Below are 25,359 nucleotides of genomic sequence, written 5' to 3' on the forward strand. Positions count from 1 at the left end.
ATTGATGATTAATTGACTGATTGTCACGTGTACCGAAGTACAGTGAAAGGCTTTGTTTACGAGCAGTACAAGCAGATCATCGTAAGTGAGGGTATACAGATCAAAAAGACTTGACAGAGGCACACAGGTTACATTGCACAGGGCGTGCGCTAGGTGAAATCAGCATTAGCAAGATCAGCATTATTTGAGGCTAGAGAGTCCATTCATTAGTCTAATAACAGCCGGGAAGAAGTTGTTCCTGAACCTGCTGGTGCATGCATTCAGGCTTCTGTATTATCTGCCTAACAGAAGAGTTCATGGGAATTATACTTCTATGAATTGACTTTATGGATGAGTTTTTCATTATGAAGCACATTTGAGTGTCATGAGACATTTTTGCATCTGCACTTGTGTGGCTCCTGATGTCTATCTATACTGTGTCTTAGATCAGTGGCTATAGAGAATATATGGAGAATATACAATGACATCGATGTGATATGAGGGAAGTCAGGTACAATGGAGGAGGAAAAGAAATTAAGTGGGACTCGGGAGGAATGAGGGCTGGAATGGAAGGGGCATTGGCACATGGAGTGTCACATATTATGGGTGATGAGGACAAGAAAGCCTACCAGCTTTTAATTCAACTGCATTAAAGTCTCAAAGAAGTGAGATGGGCCTATTAACTTGTCCATTTTGGCTCTCGCATGTTTCTGCTGCTGCTCTCAAACTCCCTCCATAAGAGACAGGTCTGACTCTATCCTTCCTTGCTCTTTCCACAACAAAAATGGCATACTGTGGATATTTTAAAGGAGGGGAGTCGACTAAGTCAAGACATTCCTGCCCTAAACATCCCAGTGCTTTGACAAAAATCCCAGCTTAGCCCAGAGACATCTCTCAAAGTTGGACATGGAGCAACCTTGACAGATATGTAATCCAGAGTAAAATGCCTTACACTTGGTTAAGGCCATGCTAATAATGTAAACATCCAAGCCCATGTAACAGAGTCGAAATGTGAACATTGCTGCCTGGTGGCCAACTGAATTGGTGGCTCATTTCAATGGAAAACAAAAGTGAGATGAACAATCAGAACAGGAAATGAACTTTCTGGAAGCTTGCGAAGCCAAAGTCCCATGATTTTGTTTTTGATTTTTATCTGCAGCAATATGCAATGGTACAGCCAAAATCCCTAATGATCAATGATCATCAATGATCAAGCAGTTTATGTATATGAAATTTTCAGCAGAATTCAATTCTGCAAGGAGCTTATCTACTTTGTGTTCAGTACCCCAGACTACAAACTCAGAACTTGACTTACATCATTAGATTGACAAAGTTTGCTGAAGTTCTCATTCAAAGTACAGACCATCTTCTGCTCATGAATAGGCACAATACCTGAAACAGAAAGCTCTGTTAATCAACCATGGTTAAGAATCCACAGCCATCCTACAGATTTTCAGCAACTTCTGATCTGTGTCACTGATTCCAATTGCTCTGGTAAGCCTTCTAGCTATCAATTATTGAACTGTGCCCACAGGGAATTCACAAACAATTGTCTGATTACCTCAAACCTTCGAACATTAGGGGAGAAAAAGAAAAATGAACAAAGAAAACTTGCTTTTAGACAGAGTCTTTCACAAAATTCCCCTGAAGCACTTTATAGCCAAACTCAAGTGTAATCACCTTTGTAATACAGGAAAGAGAATTTATGGACAGAAAATTCTCACCAACAGCAATGCCAGAATAACCAGATAACCTGTTTCGCTGATGTCAATTGAGGGTCAAATATTATCCAGATGACCAGGAATAAATTCTTCACTCTTTCTCAACAATTCATTTTTTGCAATATCTTTTCCATCACCTCATTTGAATGCCTCATTCTAAGGATGGCAGCAATAGTTTGCTACTACAACAGAGGGGCAACCTTAAAGTTTTGTGCTCAAGACATAGAATTGGGTATTGAACCCACAGTCAGAGGTTAAATCAGGTTTACTAAATAAGACACAGTTGACCAAGGAAAGGAAAAAATACTTGCAGTTATATTGTATGCATTTTAGGCCTCCAGGCATCCTAATGAGCTTTGCTTTTGTAGCATTGTCCCTGCTGTGTGATGTGGAAAATACAGCACTTATCACACAGCAGGTTCACACAAAATAAAGTGAGATAATGGCTATTAGATTAGATTTCCTACATTGTGGAAACAGGCTATTTGGCCTAACAGGTCCACACTGACCCCCCCCCAAACAATAACCCATTCAAACACATTTCCTGACATTTTTGCTCCTGACTAATGCACCTAACACTATGGGCAATATAGCATGGCCAATTCACCTGGCCTGCACACCTTTGAACTATGGGAGGAAGCCCAATCAGACACGGGGAGAGTGTGCAAACTCTACACAGACAGTCCCCCAAGGCTAGAATCAAATCTGGGTCCCTAACAATGTGAGGAAGCAGTGCCAACCACTAAGCCACTGTGCCGCCTTTTATGGCTGGATGATATGTATTAATAATGTTGATTGCTTGATATATATTGACCAGGACAGACAGAGAACTGCCTTGCACTTTGAAATATTATCACATGGTATTTTACATCCACCTGAGAAGGCAAATCAAATCACAACTCAATGAGTTGTCAGAAGGTCGGCATTGCTAACTGAGCTCTTCTACCCCAGGAAGTGTCAGAATGAGTTTTATGTTCAAGGCTCTGGATTGAGGTCTGTTGACTCAGAGGCTCCAGACAAATGGAGCCCCAGGAAATGATCACTGAAAGCCGAGTGGAGAGAAAAGAAAAATGACCCATCACATTGAACAGTAAAGCTGCTTCCATCTTCTTATTCTATCACTCCGCACAAGCAGTGACATACCAAACTGACGGAGGTCAAAGCAGAGATCAGTGGACTCCATGACGGTGACATTCTGGCAGAGTGTCCAGATGTTGAAGTACATGAAGACAGGCAGTGAGGTGAAGGCCGTCACTCCCAACCAAGCCAGCATGAAGATGTAAGTCAGCATGATAAACTGAAACAGAAAATAGTCACTTTTAGAACTACTGAGCAACTGACTTTGCAGGGATCTAGCAATAGAGGGTGAAATAGGTAGGCCTTGTCTTTTTCATTGTTTAGTGATTCCTATGTTCCAAACACCTCCACTGGAACCAACAAGTTCTCAGAAGGTTCTCTGCAGGAATTGACTCTTCTAACACTGTTTTGCTTTCTTCAGTTTGGTGCAAGCATGGCACAGAAATTTGTGCCTATACATAAATATCCCAAGGATTAATTTCCTAAATTACAAATACAGATTAAATGTTTTAATGACTTGCTCTGATTAATCTTTCTCGTTGAATTGTCCTTTCCTTTGCAAATGAAACAACAATCAGTCAGTTGGATTATGAAGTAGAATTATGAACATACTCCATGACTGAATTTAGTTCTCACATCTGTGAAATTCTGAAAGTAATGACTTGTGCAGCTACCCACATGGGAGGCCATAATACTGAAGGAGACTAAATGATCATTGACAATGTGTTTCCTCAATTACAGAAAGGGGAAGGGATGGCCCAGTGGCACTATTACTAAAACTTAGATAACGTTCTGGGGACTCAGGCTCAAATCCCAGCATGGAGTCTGAATTCAATAAAAATCTAGAATTACGAATCTAATGATGACCATGAATTCATTGTCAATTTTCGGAAAACCCCATATGGTTCACTAATGTTCTTTAGGGAAGGAAACTGCTGTCCTTACCCGGACTGGCCTAGATGTGACTCCAGATTCACAGCAATGTGGTTGACTCCTAATTGCCGACGGGCAATAAATACTGGCCTGGCCAGTGATGCCCTCATTCCATGAATGAATGAATAAAAAAGAAAATCACAGCTAGGAAGGAGATTCATTGTGACTGTGCTGCACTTTAAGTGGCACTAGCTACATGTATCTGATTTCCCACACCTCTCTGGCCATCATTCTTTAATATTCTTCTTTCTATAGCAGTTATCAAATTTCCTTTTCAATTAATTGAGTAATTTTGTGGTGTTTCATTAGGGTAATGAAATCAGTCAACTGTCTGATATCAATCAATGATTGAAAATCTATTAATGTCAGCCTTGAATGACCCAGCCCTCTGTGGTAATTAATTCCATAGATTCACAGCCTACAGAGAGAAGAAATTCTACTTTGACTCTATATTAAGTGGGTGTCCTTTTATTCTGAGATTATGCCCTGTGGTCCTGGACTGTCCTACTCTCCACATCTACCCTGTCAAACTCCCTCACCATCCTGTGTGTCTCATTTCTAATTCTTCTAAATTCCAACAGGTACAGGCCCAATTTACTCAACCTCTCCTCTGTCTAACGGGTGTTAGGAATTTAATGTTGGAGGCAGAAACATCCACCTCTTTTAAAAGTTAACATGATCTGCAGCTGAAGTGCTGTAGCCTGTGGGACTATGCAGCAAGTGCAGGAGGTTGAGATTAGAATGGGTGGCTTGTTTGCTTTTTTACTGACTGCAACAGACACAATGGTTTGAATAGCCCCTTTTTTGTGTTGCAATTGTCTGTGTTTCCACAGTTGCTCACATTTTGAAGGACAAACTGGTAAATTTAAGAGATAAACATTTCACAATTCATTTAGCATAAATCGCTATTTTATGTTAAATTCACAGTTACATATTCTATTCCTCTTCCTGATGCATTGCAGTCTGTGTAGCTCTGCCTCCAGCTTACCAGCCCTGTGTGGAAGTTCCTCAAGATGCAGGAACTTACTGCAAATGCCTTAGGTCATATTGATATCCATGAGCTCCCATTTACCGCAGACTGCAACATTTCACCAGTTATATGAAGTTTGTCTTCCAAGCTCTTAAAATGTATAACCATCTCAATTTTATCCAATAGAATTTATTATATTCCTACCTCAACATTCTTTCTGTTGTATTGTTTATCTTTAATTCAAACATTTTATCCAGAATTTCACCACACAGCAAATGGGCTTTTTGTTTTGGGTCAGCTAGTGTTTATGCTCAAAATGAACTACTTCCCTCTTCTCTTCATCTTATCCTATCAGCACATCCTTCCATTCCTTTACCTTTTATGTGCATGTCTAATTTCCTCTTAAGGACAACGAAGCAATTTTACTCAACTGCTCCGTATGCTAGCCACTCTCTGAAGCAAACTAAAAGTTTCTCCAGAACTTTAATGAATTCGATTCCCATTTTCTACACAGTTTATCCAACAATGCCTCTCATCCTTAGGAGGAATATTTGTGCAGGTACTATAATCTCTAGAGCATTACTCTAAATCATTCTGCCTGGTTGCTTCTCACAACATAATTACTGTTCAGACTCCATCCTTAAAGATTCATATTTTTAGAATCCGTGTTGTTTTGAAACAGTTCTTTCATGCTTATACCATCAAGCACCTTCATAATTTTAAACATGTCTACTCGTATACCCATCAGCTTTTCATTTTTATAGCAAACAGCTCAAGGCTGTTTAGCCTTTCCTGATAATTATAACCTCGCAGCTCCCTAACATTGCATGTCATAGGCTGTAGATAAATCATTTGTTGAAAGGTTCACAGTAAACATCAGTTTAAGAAGTCAGAGAAGCAGAATTATAATAAAAATCCAGTTCACATCTGCTCTTAGCTAATGAAGAAGAAACTGATTTCTCACCTTAAACCAATTCCTATTCCCTTTTGTTTGGAATGTAAGTAGTCATGTACCAAATGGGGTTTTTTGTGACCATTGCTAATAGGGTAATCTGGCAGAGAAAATTGTCCAATCATTCAACAGCTAACTGGAAGGAATTGAAAACTGGTTCTGTCCTGCTCCACCAGAGTACCATCTATAAAAAAACTCAGCTGAATGGAGCAATACTACCTGCCACTTTGATGTAATTTTGCAGAAGACGACATTGCAACAATGAAGAAAGGGCAGAAAAGACTTAGAAGAATGTGACAATCATTGTGAGAATGCAAGTACCTGGCATTTTGACACAACATAACTAACTGATTCTATTCCCTTGATTCCACTGCCTAACAAAAACTTTATCAATCTCAGATTTTACATTTACAATTGGCCTAACCTCTAAAATATATTTTGGGGGAGAAAGTTCCAGATTGCCGTTACTATGTGTTGTCCCAGTGAAAGATCCAGCCTTTATTTTGGTGTTGTTTCCCCCGTCCTGAACACTCTGAACAGAGGAAACTTTTCTGAATCACTTTTAACCACTGTCAGCATTCCAATTGGTTCATTCTTCTATAGATTGTAGAGATACCATTACACATTTCTTGAGCAGATGAGACTCAAATCTGGGCCTCCTGGTCCAGAGTTAGTACACTATCATAGCACCAAGAAAGCTGTTGACACATTTTCATTGACCCCTTTAGAGTTGCTATCTCATACCTCTGGAGCAAGTGCAGTTTAAACCCTGGTCTCCTGGCTCAGAGGTATAGGCACTACCACCGTGGCACGTGACCCCCTACTTTAATTGTTTATACACAATGGAAGATTAGCTGACCTTAATGGAACCCATCGTCACAATTTGATTCACTGTACACACTTCTGAACTCAACATTGGTTTCAACAGTTTCAAAGCATAACAACCACTTGCTCCTTTCCAGAATGCAACCAATGGCAATTCTTTTGTTGGTGCTATTTAAACCTCCCCAAGACTCATCTCTTACTTTTTGATTCAATCTGTAGAAGAGTTGTACCAGACTTGAAACGTTAACCCTGTTGTGGTGCTGGAAAAACACAGCCGGTCAGGCAGCGTCCAAGGAGCAATAGAGACGACGTTTCGAGCATAAGCTCATCATCAGAAATCTCCAGAGGTCAGGATCTCCAGCATTTGCAGTCCTCACTTTCTCCACATTAACTCTGCTGTCTAATATTGCCAGACCTTCTGAGCTTTTTCCAGTATTTTCTTTGTTAGTTTCATATTTTCAGCATCTTACAGTATTTTTCCTGGATTCATCTCTAATAATTTGTCCCTTTCTGAGTGAGCCTAGAATATGGGTCACATTTTAAAATATAAACATCTGAGTCTGGAATAAGAGTAGGCCCCTTTGAAACTGCTTCATTATTCAATGGGATAATGGCTAATCTGTTTGTGCTGTGAAATCTTCATTTCCATCTACTCCCAATATGACAGCCAATAACAAATCAAATACAGAATTTACTGGAAGCCCCTTTGGACAATGAATGGTAAAAATATTGATCTAATTTCCTTGTGCTTGTGGTTGTATTTAAGGAGGCTTGATGCATACATAATGAAAAAGTGATTAAAAAAACTTGGGGATACAGAATAAGATAATATAGTGTGTAGGGGACGTAATTACCAACAGAGATCAGTTGAGATGACTGGCCTACTACTCTGCTGTGAATTCAGTGACGAGGGTTAGTTGAGCTACTGCGCTGGTACTGGCACAAACTTTTCAGCTGGGAAGTCAATTCTTTTGCTACTGTCCTGCTCTTACTTTGTGAAAGCACAATCATCACCTGCCTTTCTAAGATTTGAATTGTGTAGCATATGAGTACGTCCCCTGTATGTGGAACAGGCTTTAAATAGGAAGAGTTATACCCTAGCCAAGTGTTGGAATGAGGCCATCATTCTTACATGACCATGTTCCCAGTATTAACCATGCTCTTGGACAGGTGTTGAATGGTTGAGGGAGGAACAGACAACTAAAGAGCCATCAGTGCCTGCTGCTGCTGATATCCGCATAGCAAGCTGCGTATGGTAAATTGGGCATTGAACTGAAAGCAGGTCACACTCCCACTTAATATGCTGTGCACTGTATCACAATATGAAAGAGAGAGAGAGCTCTCTTCCAAAATTACTTTCTCAAAAAGGGAGCAGTGGAAAACCTTACAGTGTAAAATAGAATTGTAAATTCCAAACCCTTTAGGCGCAGATATGCTTCCTTAGATTTGACATAATACTCTGCAGTTACAGGGTAATGAATAAAATCCAATTGCAGCGATCCAACTTTCACTGGACCATGGCCTAGAGGGATAAACAATAGAGAATTTGATTTGTGAAAGAGTAGCTTCATTTGATGAATAATGAAAACTAGAGAGACCTTCATTTTTATTAACACCATTTCATTTTTATTAACACCTGAAAGAGTACATTTGTATTCTGATTGGCCAGTCTCTCAGCTTTAAGGAAGATTTGTTTTCCCTCTTCTTCAGTGGGTTCTGTGCCAGTTTGTAGATCTAACATTTGATCAGTAGATACAGTGACCTGGAGATGAAGGGTTGAGCAGATGTGTTTTGAGGTCTGTGTTGTTCCCTACAAAGCCTTAACTTTGCCTCTACATGCTCAAGATCAAGGATTTCAATGTGTCGTTTGGCTTCCCAAAGGGAACTGCTTCATTTTGCTCGATGCAGGTCCTGCCATTTCATAGTGAGGGTGTTTGATCCCTCCAGCACTCATTTGAGAACATCCCCAAAATGTTTCTGCAGTCTTCTTGGAAGTCTCCTGCTGCAATCAAGTTTAAAGTTAAATATCTGCTTTGGTAGTCTGGTGCCTGGCCTATCAGAGACATGTTTGCCCAGCAGAGTTTGTTTTGAATTATGAGCAACTCAATGCAGGGCATTTTAACTTAAAAGAGGACATGCTAGTTCTGAAATTCTTCTGTAGTTGTTCTTACCGTACAGCTACAGTGCATCTGCTGTTCAGTAAATGGTTGTGAATGATAACTGACTGAAATTTACTGTGGCAGCTGTTCAAGATATCAGAAAGATGAGTAAAAATTTTCTAACTCTTCATGTTGAGGAGTAAGCAAGAATTATTCTTTATTGGCTTGATCTTTTCATTGATTCTGGGAAGAGATTTATTGGGTTGGATTGGCTGCTTTCGAGCCAGTCAAGATAAACATTGATGTTGTCCTCTTGAAATATATAAATTACTGATGGTGGGAAACTGAAATGAATATGGTGCAATATGTTTTTGTTTAATTATCAACTGTTCTCTTCGCAAGGAAAACTAAATTGTTCAAATCTTGCAACTTTTTGAATTGTCCAGGAGTTTTAACGTCTTTCAGTCCCTATTAGCTTTCTCGTGGTAACTTTTCAGCCAATCAGAGCTAACTTGCAAACCGATCAGCATCCTGCTCTCCTGAAATATCATAGAATCCCTATAGTTTGGCAACAGGGTGCTTGGCTCAACAAGTCCAACCAACCCTTCAAAGAGTATTCGACCCAGACCCATTCCACTATCACTTCACATTTCCATTGATTAATGCACCTAACCTACACATCCCTGAACCCCCACTATGGGCTTTCACCTAACCTGCACATCTTTAGTCTGTGGGAGGAAACTGGAGCAGCTGGGGGAAACACATGACACGTGGGGAGAATGTGCAAACTCTACACAGATAGTTGCCCTAGGCTGGAATTGAACCCAGATCCCTGGTGCTGTGAGGCAGCAGTGCTCACCAATGAGACACCATGTTGCCCTAGCCACTGAGACACCATGCCGCCCTCAAATTTGGCACACTTGTGTTTATCCTGATGATCACAAGATGTAAAATATAAGATGTGCGTGCCAAGGAAGCTGCATCAAAGCAAAAGTGAAGGCACCAAGAAATAGAGATGACTCAATCAGTGTTGACTTTAAGAGTCGTAAGAGAATAAGATCCTGTAAGAAACAGCTTAGAATAGTTAGAAATGTATCTGTGACTTTTCGAAAGGTGTCCAGTAAGGTACAGCATGTACCTTATATGCCGTACTTCATAAGATAGTGGTGTTTTCCCAGTCAAATTCATGTTGCTGGTTGTCTGAGTGTATGCTAGCCACAAAACGACACGACCAGCTATCTCTAGTAGCCATACACTCAGACAACCAGCAACATGAATTTGACTGGGAAAACACCACTATCATAGGACAAGCCAGACAGAGAACAGCCAGAGAATTCCTAGAAGCATGGCATTCATCCCCAAACTCCATCAACAGACACATTGACCTGGACACCACATACAAACCACTACAGCTGAAACTGACACCCGGAAACGGCAAGAACATCCACCAACAGACACATCGACCTGGACCCACATACAAATCACTGCAGCTGAAACTGACACCCGGAAGCGGCAAGAACAAACCACTATAAATACCGGAAGAAACATCAAAGCAGCGCTTCACACGAGGCTCCAACAGCACTGATGATGTTCCCTAGCCAGGGAACGAAACGTTTGCAGCAAAAACTTCCAGCTCGGCGAGCAGAACCACAACAGAAGAGATTTCTGTTGCTCTCAAAATGTATTGCACTTCCATGCTGCTAGTGAGGCATAGAGTTACACAGCATGGAAGCAGACTCTTCGGCCTGACTTGTCCACACCCTCAGATTTCCAAAACTGAATTAGTCCCATTTGCCAGTATTTGACCCATATCCCTCTAAACCCTTCCTATTCCTGTACCCACCCAGTTGACTTTTAAATGTTGTGACTGTACAAGCTTGCATCACTCCCTCTGGCAGCTCATTCCATGCATGCACCACCCTCTGCATGAAAATGTTGCCCTTAGGTCCCTTTTTAATCTTTCTCTATCACCTTAAACCTATGCCCTCTAGTTTAGGACTCCCTTCTCCTAGGAATAAAAGAAACCTTGGCTATTCTCTGTATCTATGCCCCTCATGATTTTATAGACCTCTGTAAGGTTTAAGCTCAATCTCCAGCTTCTCCTTATAATTCAAACCTCCAGTCTCAGTAACATCCAAGGTTTCCCATGGGAGACTAGTTAGCAAGGTTACAGGGAGAATACAGGAAGAACTAGCCACTTGGATACAGAATTGGCTCAAAGGTTGAAGACAGAGGGTGGTGGTGGAGGGTTGTTTTTCAGACTATGACCAGTGGACTGCCACAAGGATCAGTGCTGGGTCCACTACTTTTTGTCATTTATATAAATGATTTGTATGTGAGCATGAGAGGTACTAAGTTTGCAGATGACACCAAAATTGGAGGTGTAGTGGACAGTGAAGAAAGTTACCTCAGATTACAACAGGATCTTGATCAGATGAGTCAATGGACTGAGGAGTGGCAGATGGAGTTTAATTTAAATTAAACAGAGTTTCTGAATTTTGGGATAGCAAATCTTAGCAAGATTTTTACACTTAATGGTAAGGTCCTAGGGAGTGCTGCTGAACGAAGAGACCTTGGAGTGCAGATTCATAGCTCTTTAAAAGTAGAGTTGCAGGTAGATAGGATAGTGAAGAAGGCATTTGGTATGCTTTCCATTATTGGTCAGAGTATTGAGTACAAGAGTTGGGAGATCATGTTGTGGCTGTACGGGACATTGGTTAGGCCACTTTTGGAATATTGCATGCAATTTTGGTCTCCTTACTATTGGAAGGATGTTGTGAAACTTGGAATGGTTCAGAAAAAAATGTACAACAATGTTGTCAGGGTTGGAGGATTTGAGCTGTAGGGAGAGGTTGAATAGGCTGGGGCTGTTTTCCCTGGAGCATTGGAGGCTGATGGGTGACCTTATAGAGGTTTATAAAATCATGAGCGGCACGGGTTGGGTAAATAGACAAGGTCTTTTCCCTGGTGTGGGGGAGTCCAGAACTAGAAGGCATCAATTTAGGGTGAGAGGGGAAAGATATAAAAGAGACATAAGGGGCAACTTTTTCATGCAGAGGTTGGTGCATGTGTGGAATGGGTTGCCAGAGGAAGTGGTGGAGGCTGGTACAACTGCAACATCTAAAATGCATCTGGATGGGTATATGAATAGGAAGGGCTTGGAGCGATATGGACTTGGTGCTGACAGGTGGGATTAGCTTGGGTTGGAATATTGGCATGGGCGAGTTGGACCGAAGGGTCTGTTTCCGTGCTGTGCATCTCTATGATTCTCTGACTCTTAACCAATTTTAAGTTTCCAATTTAATAACATCCTTCCTATAGCACATTGATCTGAATTATACACAATACTCCAAATGTACAGCTGTAACATGGTGTCCTAACTCCTGTACTCAAAGGTCTGGCTGTTGTGGGAGAAATTCAGTACTTATCAGGTATTGCAGGCATGTTGCACTGTTACATATTCTGCAAAATCTTTTGCTTTCTTTGTCTTATTGGTGACCTTACTCTTGTGTTTAATTTCAGCACAATGCTTTTGCTGAAGGACCCCTTACTCAGTTTCCTGCTATTGATTTCAATCAATAGTATGTATTGATGAACTGGGAATTGCCAGAAAAAAAAGCAATGTTGCTTAAATGTAGTACACCCAGAGCCTAGCTGATAGATTCTATAACTGGTCAAAACAAACAGGAATGGAATATTATGAGGCATGCAGTGAAAGAGGGTGTGAATAATAGAAGAATAGACAGAGATTAGAAGGATGTCAGTTGAAGTACCGTGCCTTTGCCAAGGTTGAATAATGGCAATGATTTTCTCTTTGGCAGGTGATGACACTGTGTACTATTGGCAATATCAGTGGACAATCTGTCACGTATCAAATGGTTGTTACTTTAGATTTTCACCATATCCTTACAAAGGTGTGATCAAAACAGGTTATGCCTTGCAGCAATAATCTTTAGAGGCTGCATGACTGAAATGAGTAGCCTTCTGGGATTCTGTTTTTGTTTTGCTTTGTTAAATCTGTTACAAGGCAGGATAGCTTGAGTCCCTTTTCACAAAAGACAGAGCAGTGTTGAAACAAATGGAATGATACATTGAATGAGGAACGAGGAATCAGTGCAGGCTTGGAGGGCCAAAGGGCCTATTGCTGTGTTGTATTGTTCCTTGTCTTTTGTTCTCTATGAGTAATGGGCAGTTTTTCTGAAGCAGGATTTTAATGGCAGCTTCATGTTATGTTCTATCAATAATAACAGAAGCAGATAGAGGAGTACAATGAAACAAAGAACTGCAGATACTGGAGATCTGAAACAAATGGAAGGAGAAATTGCTGGAGAAACTTAGCATGCTTGGCAGCAGCTGTTGAGAGCTGGTCCTGACGAAGGGTCACTGGGCTTGAAACTCTGTTTTCTCACCATCGATGCTGCCAGACCCACTGAGTTCCTCCAGTAATTTGTGATAGATGAGCAAGTTCAATGTTTGCATTGTTGATTCCCTAACTACTTTATCATTGATGGTGTTAGGGTTTGGAAGAGTTTCTGAGTGTTTATTATTTGATCAGAATTATCGCACAATTGCCCCCCCTTGCCCTTTGCAAGTGTTGACACTCCAATACTTCTGCTGTACTTGGTAGGATTGCAAATTCTGAGGAGAGTGGGGAAAGATGAGGCAAGAGGCTAGAAGGAACAGATATGTGGAAGATGAAGTTGAAGTTGAAAGCAGTGTGTGAAGAGATACATTTTGGCAGGAAGAAGAAGGAATATGTTTTGAAGGATTTAATTCTAATTGGGAGCAGTGGGACTTTGGTTTGGGTTTTTGAACCTGTCAGCGCAGGTTGAGATAGTGGTTAATAAAACATATGTGGAGCTGAGCTTTGTAAACAGTAGTATATACCACTGATATCAGGAACTTATGACAAAGTTATAAAATATTGATTCAATCTCCAAAGGAATAGTGATAACATTTTGAACACAACACTTTAGGATGGATGTAAAGGCATTGGAGAAGGGGCAGAAAATATTCATGAGAATAGTTCCATTGATGAGAGATTCTGTCAGATGGAGACGAACATAGGAACAGGAGTAGACCATTCAGCCCATCAGGTCTGTTCCAAAATTCAATGAGATCAAAATAAGGGGGAGCAGATTTAGGATTGAGTTGAGGAACAATTTCTTTGTTTGTGAATCTGGAATTCCCTGCCCCATGAGTCAGTTGAGGCTACCTCATTGAATGTTTTTAAGGTGAAGATGGATTGATCGTTGAACAGTAAAGGAATTTTGGTTTGTGTTGAGCAGGGGCAGGTAAGTGGAGCTGAGTCCATGAAAAGATTGGCCATGATCTTATTGAATGGTGGAGCAGGCTCGAGGGACCAGATGGCCTACTACTGGTCATATTTCTGAGGAAGGTCCGAGGAAGGGTCACTCAACCTGAAATGTTAACTCTGATTGCTATTCACAGATGCTGACAGACCTGCTGAGCTTTTCCAGCAATTCCTGTTTTTGCTTCAGATTTACAGTAGCCACAGTTCCTTTGGTTTTTAATCCTGCTCCTATTTCTTAAGTTTTAATGTTATCATGGCTGATCGGGCCATTAACTCCATTTAACAGTCTTTGGCGCACATCCCTTCATACTTCTGCTTAACAAAAATTATCCCTCTCAGATTAAAATTAATAGCTGATCCAGCATCCATTGTGATTTGTGGAAGACAGTTCCAAACATCTACCACCTATTGTGTGCAGAAATGCTTCCTAGCATCTCACCTGAATGTTCTGGCCCTAATTCTCAGACTATGCCCCTTGGTTCTAAAATCCTCAAGCTGTGAAAATCATTTTTTTTTTATCCTGTTTTTTCCTGTTATTATCTTGATGTTATTATCTTCAATCAGATCACCCCTTAACTTTCTAAATTCTAGAGAAAACAGGTTTAAATTGTATTATCTCTCCTCATAACTTAACCCTTGCGGTCCAGGTATCAGTCTTGTCCATTTATATTGTACTCCTTAAAGTGTAAATAAAGCTCACAGTACTTCTTATAGGGTCTAACCAGAGTTTTGTATAACTGCAGCATATGTTCTGCATCCTTGTTCTCTGGTCCTATAAAGTTTAGCTTTCTTAAGGTGGAACGACTCATCGACAGCACTATTCTCCTGCAGCTTTTCTTAAGAAGTTGATGAAGTGGTGACTGCAGAGAAGACGAGATTGAGAGGAGATTTAATCAAGATGTTCAAAACCATTATGGGTTTGAATAAAGTAGATAGGGTGAAACTGTTACTGTTATTTTGGCGGAAGGACTGCGAACCATTGGATAGTGTTTGTTGATTGGTAAGAAAAACCAGAGGTGTCATGAGGAAAATCCTTTTCATGCCCAGGGTGGCTAAGATCCGGAACTCAATGCCTGAGGGAGCAGTCAAAGCAGAATCTGCTGTGTCTTTCAAAAGAGATTCAGAAAACAGACAAAGAGAAAAGGTTTGAAGAGTCACAGAAAAATGGTAGAGCAGTGAGACTAGTTCAGTACATCTTGCAGAAAGACAGCTCAGACTTAGTGAGCTAAGTAGTATTTTATTCTATATGTATTTTATGATTTATGTGTCTAGGTTTGGAAGTCTATTGACGTAACCCTTGATGAATTGTTAAAAGCAACTTGAAGGATGGTTAGGAAGTGAATGCTTAAGGCGGTGGTTAGAATTCTGATCAAGTGGACTTTGTTCTGAATGATTTTTAACTTCTTGAGTGTTGTTGGAGCTGTACTCATCCAGGTAAGTGGGATGCAATCTATCATACTCCTAACTAATGCCTTGTAGTTGGTGGACAAGTATTGTGGACAGAAGCAAGCCTAATAGTTTAGTAGAATCCTTTGAGGAGGTAATACATTGTGTAGATAAAGGGGGAAGAGTAATGTATTTGGATTTTCAGAACATGCGTGATAAGATACCAGCAATCATGGTTACCAAGTAAGAGTACATAGCATTGAAGATAGTACATTCACATGGAAAGAAGATTGATTAATTAAAAGATGACAGAGACTTGCACTAAGGGGGCAATGTGAAACTAATGGAGTGTCACTGAGATCAATGTTGGGTCTACAATTATTTACAATATATATTAATTACAGTGTACTGTAGCTGCATTTGCAGATGACACAACAGGTGGGAAGGCAAATGGTGAGGATGAGACAAAGAATCAACTGAGGGATATGGACAGGTTAAGTGATTAGCAAAGACTCAACAAATGGAATTTAAGGTGGAAAAATGTGATTTTATGCACTTGGCTTGGAATAATAAAATAGCTGAGTATTCATTCAATAAATGCAGAAAAATTGTAGAAAGCTACAGTACAGAGGGTTTGGGAACCCTTATGCACAAATAACAAAAAAAAGCATACAAGTTCAGCAGGAAATTAGGAAGGAATGACATGCTAGCCTACCCTCTATTTTAAAGAGAATGGAGCAGAAAAACAGGAATGTTGAGCTAAAACTGTATAAGATTCTCGTCAGCCCACATAGCTGGAATACTATAAACAGTTTGAGGCCCCTTATCTAAGGAAATAAATACTGACTTTGGAGGCAATCCAGAGAAAGTTCACAAGATTGCTCCTACATGTGGGGTTACTATCTAATGAGGAGAGGTTGAGGAAGTTGGGTCTGTAATCGATGGTGTTTAGAAGAGTGAGAGATGAGCTCATTAGAATGTACAAGTTTTTTTTAGGGGCTTCACAGCGCAAATCGCAGGGAGGTTGTTTCTCTTTCTGGGAGAGTGTGGGATCAGAGGACGTGTCTCAGAATAAAGTGGTTGCACATTTAAGACAGAGATAAGGAGGAACTTCCTCACTTGAATCTGTGAAATTCTTTACCATAGAGGGTTATTGAGGCTGAGTCATTAAGTATATTCAAGGCTGCGATAGACAGATTTTTAAAAGGTTATGGCAAAAAGGCAAGAATGTGGGGTTGAGAATTTCCACTTCAGCCATCATCCCAAACAATAGCAGTTGAGACTCAATGGGCCGAATGGCACACTTCTGCTCCCCCGTCTTATAGTCATAGGAGGTGAGATATTCCACACAGAATTCCCAACTTCTGATCTATTTTTGTTGTCCCTGTAAATATGTTTCTAGTTCAGTATTTTGACTAGGTCTTTTTTCCTTGTCTGAGGAATTGTTAACTGAACTGAATGTTATACATTTGTCAGCAAACAGCCACACAACTGGCCATATGATGGAGGGAACAACATTGATGCTTGTTGGGCCATTGGATTTTTGATACAGAGTCAAAGATTCTTAGGGATAGCTGAGAACATGAAGTTGGGTCTATGATCATATCAGCCACGATCGTATGAATAGTAGAGCAGACTTGAGGTGTGATGTGCTCTATTCCTACTCCTAATTTAGATGCTTGTATGTTCTAAAAGCACACCCAAGATACTGTTGCAAGGAATTCCTGCACTCTTGTCTGGTACTGAAATGCTTGGCCTCAAACATGCACATTCTTTTACAATGGCTTGATTACAATAATGGGTGAGGTCAATACAAAGCATCAACTGCCCTTCTCCAGCCCCCACACCTTTTCCTTCCCTCTCTTTCCCCCTTCCATCACCTCAATTTCCAGTGGCTGTAGTTTTCCTTGACCTCCTCGGTGCTGCGATCTGTGCTTAGTGCTACTCTCAAGGACAGTCACACTCACTTGACCTTTAGTGCTCAGACTCTGGCCCAAGGCTCTATTGAGGTCTGGAGCCGAGTGGCAATTCAGAAGTGGACTTGGATACATACCATTTTTCCTCATGATTTGTTGCAACTACAGGGAATGTCAAATTCCAATGTTTTGTTTTTTTTTGTTTTTTGAGATGCAAAGACTGTACTACTTTAGGCACCTGTGAATGTAGATAAAGATTTCTAATGAATAAAGTATATTTTTGCAATAAAAAGCAATTCTTCAAGGTCACTGTATTAAGATTGTGAAACTCCCTATCTGACTGTACTGGAAGAGGACCCACAGCACATGGACTTCTGTACTTTAACTGGTTTATTGCTGACAACCAGCTTTCTCAAGGGTATCTAGTGATAGACAATAAACATTGGCCTTAGTAGCACTCACTATAACCTTAGAGTGAGCTAAAAATGCTAGTGGCATTTGACAATTAGCCCATGATACCAAGGAAAGAATTTTAACCAATGCCTTTGTCAAGCATCGTGTATAGGTGACATGCAAACAGCTTTCAAATGTGTTCAGTATGGATCAAAATTCAGATTTTTACTAAAGCAATACATACCCATCCACTAACGCATCGACCGCAGGTAGTGATCTTGAAATCTCCATAAAGATCCTTAATTGCACCAGTTGTGAAAAATCCTTCAACCATCAGCAGAATGCCATAGACAAAGAAGGCAGCAGCCACACCATAGATGACATACTTGAAGATATCAATCCTACAGATACAAGTGTACGAGTGTTATTTCACAGAGGTTATAGTACTTGTACTGGCATCACCAACATGCTCTATCACATTCAGTTCTCACTGATCAATCACAGTTTCTTACCTAAAGGAAGAGAGAGAAAGGAATTCATTTATTTTTATTATTATTATTAATTTGTGTGATCTGAGTGTAGCTGGCTGGCCAGCATTTATTGCCCGTCCCACGTTGCCCTGGAGAAAGTGGTGGTGAGCTGCCTTCTTGAAACGCTGCAGTCCACCTGGTCTGGGTTGACCTACCATGCTATTAGGGAGGGAATTTCAGGATTTTGACCCAGCGATAGTGAAGGAACAGTGATGTATTTCCAAGTCAGGATAGTGAGTGGCTTGGAGGGGAACTTGAAGTTGGTGGTATTCCCATCTACCTGCTGCCCATGTCCTTCTAGATAGAAGCGGTCATGGGTTTGGAAGATGCTGTCTCAGGATCTTTGGCAGAGCATCTTGTGGATAGTACAGAGTTCAGAAATGGAGGGAGTGGATGCTTATGAATGTGGTGCCAATCAAGTGGACTGCTTTGTCCTGGATGGTATCAAGTCTCTGGAGTGTCGTTGGAACTGCATCAATCCCAGGCAAGTGGGAAGTCTTCCATCACACTCCTGACTTGTGCTTTGTTGATGGTGGACAGGCTTTGGGGAGTCAAGGTGAGTACATCAAATGATTTAGAACCCATCCTATCCCTCTGCCTTTGGAAATACTTTTCCCCAGGCCAAAGTTTATTTTTAATTAGCACGGAAGATAGGAAGCTAGCATTTAAACAAGGGAGTATGTTTCCTTCTGTTTAGAATGGAGGTTTAATCTGTAGTCGAGGGAAATAGAAGCAAACTTTCTTTCAAAGCCATAATAACTTGGGACTCATTTATCATTTTCTCTTCAGATGAAAGTTAGATCTATTTCTCATTCAGATTTTGCTAATTTAGTCAAGTGATCTGGAGGAAGAAGCAAACAACCTTCATTTTCTCTCATAATCAGGCTGGCAAAACAATATTACTCTTCAAATGTTTCTTCACATCCATCAAAAACATTACCAGACCTGTTAGCCTGCTGTTACACTGCATCAGAGACATGATAGATTTTAGAATAATTTAACCGTGTATTCAACAAAAGACCAGAGCTCATTCACTACCCTCTGAATCAGCCTTTCCCTCATATGCAGTAAAATATTTATGTTCATGCATAACGAGTTCATGAGCTATAAATTTCCACTATGGGAAACACTCAATCATAAAATTACAAAATAATGGCTCTGTGGGTATTTCACAATGCAAACTGTAGTGGTTGAAAAAAGTGTCTCAAGCACAAGGCAAAAAGGGATGAGAATTAAAATAGTAACACCCAGTTCTGATAAATAAATAAATAAACCATATTTAGTTTTACCTTATTGATAAAGCAGGCTCTTTTGAGCCCACACATCAACATAAAAACAGTTCAGAGCCTGGTTCTTTCAAAAAACACATAAAAGTATTCAGTCATTTGTGAAAATTGAAATGCCAACTCGAAAATGCAACAGCAAAAGAGGCTGAGAGGAAGAAACATATGCATCGAATAGGGGACGTTTCGCCTACTCTGATAGTGCTTCAGGTGGCAGGCAGCTTGACAAATTAAGCAAGACCATCACCAGGAATATGACAAGTCATTTGGTATAACAGGACTTGAATATTGCCAACAATGTCCTTGTTCAGCATAGTTTAGAGTTTATTATGGCAGGCATGGAAAAGCTATCATTAACATAATTAACTTTAATGTATTTTTGAGCCATCCTTCTTGCAAGATCATGCGTAATACATTAGAATGATATCATCATCCATGAACAAAGATAGGCAATTCAGGTGGTCCAATCTGAAAATTGCACTATTTCCTTTAATATAAAGAGCAGAGACTAGTGGTTCATCAAGAATTAAAGTTTCAAACTGATGACCTTTGTAACAGTACTGATAATAAATGATTTGGATGTGAACACAGGAGATATAGTTAGTTAGTAAGTAAGATGATAACAAAATTGAAAGTGTGATGGACAGGCAAGAAGATTGCTGCAGAGTACAACAGGATCTTGATTGGATGGACCAATAGGCTGAGGAGTGGCAGATGGAGTTTAATTTAGATAAATATTAGGTGCTGCATCTTGGAAAGGCAAATCAGGGTAGGACTTATACACTTAATGGTAAGATTCTGGAGACTGTTGCTGAACAAAGAGACCTTGGAGTGCAGGTTCATAGCTCCTTGAAAGTGAATTCGCAGGTAGATAGGACAGTGTAAAAGGTGTTTGGTATGCTTTCTTTTATTGGTCAGAGCATTGAATATAGGAGTTGGGAGGTCATGTTGCGGCTGTACAGGACATTGGTTCGGCTACTTTTGGAATATTGCGTGCAATTCTGATCTCCATCTGATAAGAATGATGTTGTGAAACTTGAAAGGGTTCAGAAAAGATTTACAAGGATTTTGTCAGGGTTGGAGGTTTTAAGCTATAGGGAAAGGCTGAATAATCTGAGGCTGTTTTCCTTGGAGCATCAGAGGTTGAGGGGTGACCATATAGAGGTTTATAAAATTATGAGGGGCATGGATAGGGTAAATAGCCAAGGTCTTTTCTCTGGGGTGGGTGAGTCCAGTACTAGAGGGCATAGGTTTAGGATGAGAGGGGAAAATTTTAAAAGGGGCCTAAGGGGCAGCTTTTTCATGAGAGGGTGGAATGAGTTGCCAGAGGAAGTAGTGCAGGCTGGTATAGTTACAATATTTAAAAGGCATCAGGATGGATACATGAATAGGAAGGGTTTAGAGGGATATGGGCCAAGTGCTGGTAAGCGGGACTAGATTAATTTAGGATATCTGGCTGGCATAGATGTTGTGGACTGAAGGGTCTGTTTCCTTTCTGTACAGCTCAATGACTTTAAGTGCTCTTCTCGGGTCAATATATGACGTGTCTCCATTTGCTTGCCTTGGGTGTAAAGAAATCTTCAACCTTTAAAAGTCTTGAAATTTCCTTTTCAAAATTTTCAATTGACTTTGCCCTTTCTGGAGTGATTATAACAGGGTCAGCCAGATGGGCTGTGCAGAATATGAGTTCCTTGATTGGGGCTGTTAATTTGGTCCATTCAGGGAGCCCTAGCTGACAGATAAAAACAGGTGGGTCAGAGGTTCTGTTCACTCTGAGAGCTGGCTCTGAGGAAGCTGATTTAGTGTCACATATTATGCATTTGTAATTAAAGGATGACTTGACATGGGATACCGGCCCCTGTGGAGTTATTTCACTGTTCTGCTTCAAATAATGTGGCCATTATTTGAAACACCAGAAAGGGCATAAATTTCTCATGTGGACAGCACCATCTTTCTGGAACTGCCAGACTCCTTCAGCTATGCATGGAATTATATTCTCATGTTCTGGCATGAAGTTTTGAACCCACGATGTTCTGGTAAACCGGATGTCAAAAGGAAACAAAGTATTATTAAGTACCTATGTTCTTAATCAGCACTCCAACCTGTACAACTGGATCCCCTGTTATCACCTTTGTTAAACAGATTTAAAAAGTACTCAAAAATATTCAGATTGCGTCAGCAAATTGCAAAGATCAAAATCAAATGATTAAACAGTTCAATCAATAAGCACAAAATGCTAATGTTCAGACCACAATGTTCCTCTAATGCCTTGATCCAGCTTCTTCCAGCCTAGAACTTCTTCCTTAAAGACATTGACGATGTTTCTACACCAAATGAACATTGCAGTTCAAGAGGACAGCTTGCCATTACCCTCTCAAGGGAAAACAGGGATGGACAATAAATGCTGGCCCCTGTCATTGAGCCCACAATGAAAGGAAATAATACCCTCACTGTGTTGATTGATTGTTTGAATTCTTGTGGATAGGGAAACAGAATCCAAGAGTTTATCTCGTTGAATCGATTTAACTAAATTAAATGAACAGCATTCAAAAAGTAAGTGATACACAATGGATCAAGAGTGTTCAATTTAGTTCCACTTGGTATTCACAGATAAGACTTGCTATTATGTTACACATATATCAAGTCCTTCAGGGTGGTTAGCTCAGTTGGAAAGACAGTATTGCGAAATGATGCTAATGGCGCAGGTTCAATTCCTGCACAAGAGACGAAAAGGCAGTAATGCTGGAAATGAATGTATCAGAAAGATAGGGCCGGTTTGAAAGTACAGGATGAGTCTTTCCAATATGTCTCACTTGCCAGTTCTTACTGGCTTTATCTTCTGAGGAACCAGCTGCTGTACTTTATGGAGGTCATGTGTGTTAATGATACCCTATAAGTGTGGAGAGTTACCCTCTGACTATTGGGAACCAAATTGTCTCTCTCTCTCTCTCCTCATGGTGACAGACGCCTGTGTTCCTTTGAGGTTGTAGATTGGAGATGATAGGTGTGTCCCTATTTACAGCATGATATTCAGTTCTAGACATGACATCTCAAAGAATATATTCACTTTAGGGCAGGATGTGACATGAGTTCAGTACAACGATGCCTTGCTTAACATTCTGGGGAGAAGTGGACATTCCCTTGAGTATAGAAGGATGACTGAAATCGAGACATTTGAGGAAATTTCAGGGATTGAAAGGGTATAATAGATAGGAACTATTTCTTCAGGCAGGAAAGTCTCAAACAAAAGGGAACAACCCTAAAAATTGAGCTAAATATTCCGGGCTGTCACCAGAAAGCATTGCGCCACACAACGGTGAGTGCAAATCTGAAAATCCCTGCCTCCAATAAAAAACTTTTCAGGCTTGGGGGTAGAGTGAGTCACTTAAATATTCCAAATTGACAGTGATAGAGTTTTATGCAAAAATAGTAAGATACAGAGCCAAAGACAGGCAGATGGATTTAAGATAGAGATCTGTTGTGATCTAACTGATTGGTAAAAAAGATATGAGGATATAATTGGTTCATTTCTGTCCTGGCTTTAGCATATCTAACATCAATACAGAAAACAATAAAATTTCAGTGCACATAGAGGATGATAGCACAAAGTTGTTTGTTATTCTGGATTTTATCTTCTAATGCCGACACTGACATTACTCTAAAACAAGTGGGAAGTCATTTTTTTTTGTCACATATATGTGGATGGAGATTTGTGCTCTCACTCTGGTTCTCTCACTGTAGGAGAAAGTGAGGACTGCAGATGCCAGAGATCAGAGTCAAAAAGCATGATATTGGAAAGGTAGTATCCGAGGAGCAGGAAAGTCCACATTTCAGGCATCACATTCCTCATGCCCGAAACGTCAACTCTCTTGCTCCTCGGATGCTGTTGTGCTTTTTTCAGCGCAACACTTCTCTCAAAGTAGGTAAATGTCAGAAAACTTGTTCTAAAATGTATTGTTTTGTTTTTAAGGTATTGTAAATCTCTTATCAATCTGAGGTTTTTATACTGTGCTATATCTTCAGCTACAAATTCCAAGTTGAAAGCCCAAGTCCATATTGCAGAGGAGGAAAAAGTGGATAAATCCCCAGAACCTGATCAGGTGTAGCCTAGAACTCTGTGGGAAGCTGGGCCTCTTGCTGAGATATTTGTATCATCGATAATCACAGGTGAGGTGCCAGAAGACTGGAGGTTGGCTAACGTGGTGCCACTGTTTAAGAAGGGTGGTAAGGACAAGCCAGGGAACTACAGACCAGTGAACCTGACATCGGTGGTGGGCAAGTTGTTGGAGGGAATCCTGAGGGACAAGATGTACATATATTTGGAAAGGCAAGACTGATTAGGGATAGTCAACATGGTTTTATGCATGGGAATCATGTCTCATAAACTTGATTGAGGTTTTGAAGAAGTAACAAAGAGGATTGATGGGGGCAGAGCAGTAGATGTAATCTATATGGACTTCATGTAATCTATAAGGTGTTCGACAAAGTTCCCCATGGGAGACTGGTGAACAAGGTTGAATCTCATGGAATACAGGAAGAACTAGCCATTTGGATATAGAACTGGCTCAAAAGGTAGAAGACAGAGGGTGGTGGTGGGTGGTTGTTTTTCAGAATGGAGGCCTGTGACCAGTGGAGTGCCGTAAGGATCGGTGCTGTGTTCACTAATTTTCGTCATTTATATAAATGATTTGTATGTGAGCATAACAGGTATAGTTGGTAAGTTTGCAGATGACACCAAAATTAGTGGACAGCAAAGAAGGTTACCTCAGATTACAACAGGATCTTGACCAGATGGGCCAATGGTTGAGAAGTGGCAGATGGAGTTTAATTTAGATAAATGTGAGGTGCTGCATTTTGGGAAAGCAAATCTTAGCAAGACTTATACACTTATTGGTAAGATCATAGGGAGTGTTGCTGAACAAAGAGACTTTGGAGTGCAGGTTCATAGCTCCTTGAAAGTGGAGTCACAGGTGGATAGGATAGTGAAGAAGGCATTTGATATGCTTTTCTTTGTTGGTCAGAGCGTTTGCGGCTGTACAGGACATTGGTTAGGCCACTTTTGGAATATTGCATGTGAAACTTGAAAGTTTCAGAAAAGACCTACAAGGATGTTGCCAGGTTTGGAGGATTTGAGCTATAGGGAGAGGATGAATAGGCTGGGGCTGTTTTCCCTGGAGCGTCAGAAGGGTGAACATAGAACATAGAATGTAGAACACTACAGCGCAGTACAGGCCCTTCAGCCCTCGATGTTGCGCCGACCTGTCATACCAATCTGAAGCCCATCTAGCCTACACTATTCCATGTACATCCATATACTTGTCCAATGATGACTTAAATGTACTTAAAGTTGGCGAATCTACATCCATTGCAGGCAAAGATTCCATGCCCTTACTACTCTCTGAGTAAAGGAACTACCTCTGACATCGATCCTATATCCATCGCCCCTCAATTTAAAGCTATGCCCCCTCATGCTCGCCGTCACTATACTTGGAAAAAGGCTCTCCCTGTCCACCCTATCTACCCCTCTGATTATCTTCTATGTCCCTATTAAGTCACCTCTCAACCTTCTTCTCTCTAACAAAAACAGCATCAAGTCCCTCAGCCTTTCTTCGTAAGACCTTCCCTCCATAACAGGCAACATCCTACTAAATCTCCTCTGCACCCTTTCCAAAGTTTCCACATCCTTCTTATAATGCAGTGACCAGAACTGTACACAATACTCCAAGTGCGGCCACACCAGAGCTTTGTACAGCTGTAGCTTAACCTCATGGCTCTGGAACTCGATCCCTCTATTAAGGGTGACCTTATAGAGGTTTACAAAATCATGAGGGGCATGGATAGAATAAATGGACAAAGTCTCTTCCTTGGGGTGGAGGAGTCCAGAACTAGAGGGCTTAGGTTTAGTTTGAGAGGGGAAAGATATAAAAGAGACCCAAGGGCCAACTTTTTCACGCAGAGGGTGGTACATGCATGGAATGACC

At 40.6% G+C, this 25,359-nt stretch overlaps 1 protein-coding gene across 1 annotated transcript in view; it reads right to left on the bottom strand.

Annotated features, from left to right (window-relative positions):
- Window positions 1-25,359, bottom strand: part of gpm6ab (glycoprotein M6Ab) — a 237,787-nt gene that overhangs the window by 25,214 nt on the left and 187,214 nt on the right. Inside the window, exons 3-5 of the mRNA XM_060843093.1 lie at window positions 17,810-17,966; window positions 2,844-2,997; window positions 1,295-1,371 (exon numbers count right to left, since the gene is read on the bottom strand). Coding sequence (XP_060699076.1) covers window positions 1,295-1,371; window positions 2,844-2,997; window positions 17,810-17,966 — 388 coding nt within the window. The remainder of the gene's footprint in view (window positions 1-1,294; window positions 1,372-2,843; window positions 2,998-17,809; window positions 17,967-25,359) is intronic.

Source organism: Hemiscyllium ocellatum, chromosome 2 (genome assembly GCF_020745735.1).
Source record: "Hemiscyllium ocellatum isolate sHemOce1 chromosome 2, sHemOce1.pat.X.cur, whole genome shotgun sequence".
NCBI lineage: Eukaryota > Metazoa > Chordata > Chondrichthyes > Orectolobiformes > Hemiscylliidae > Hemiscyllium > Hemiscyllium ocellatum.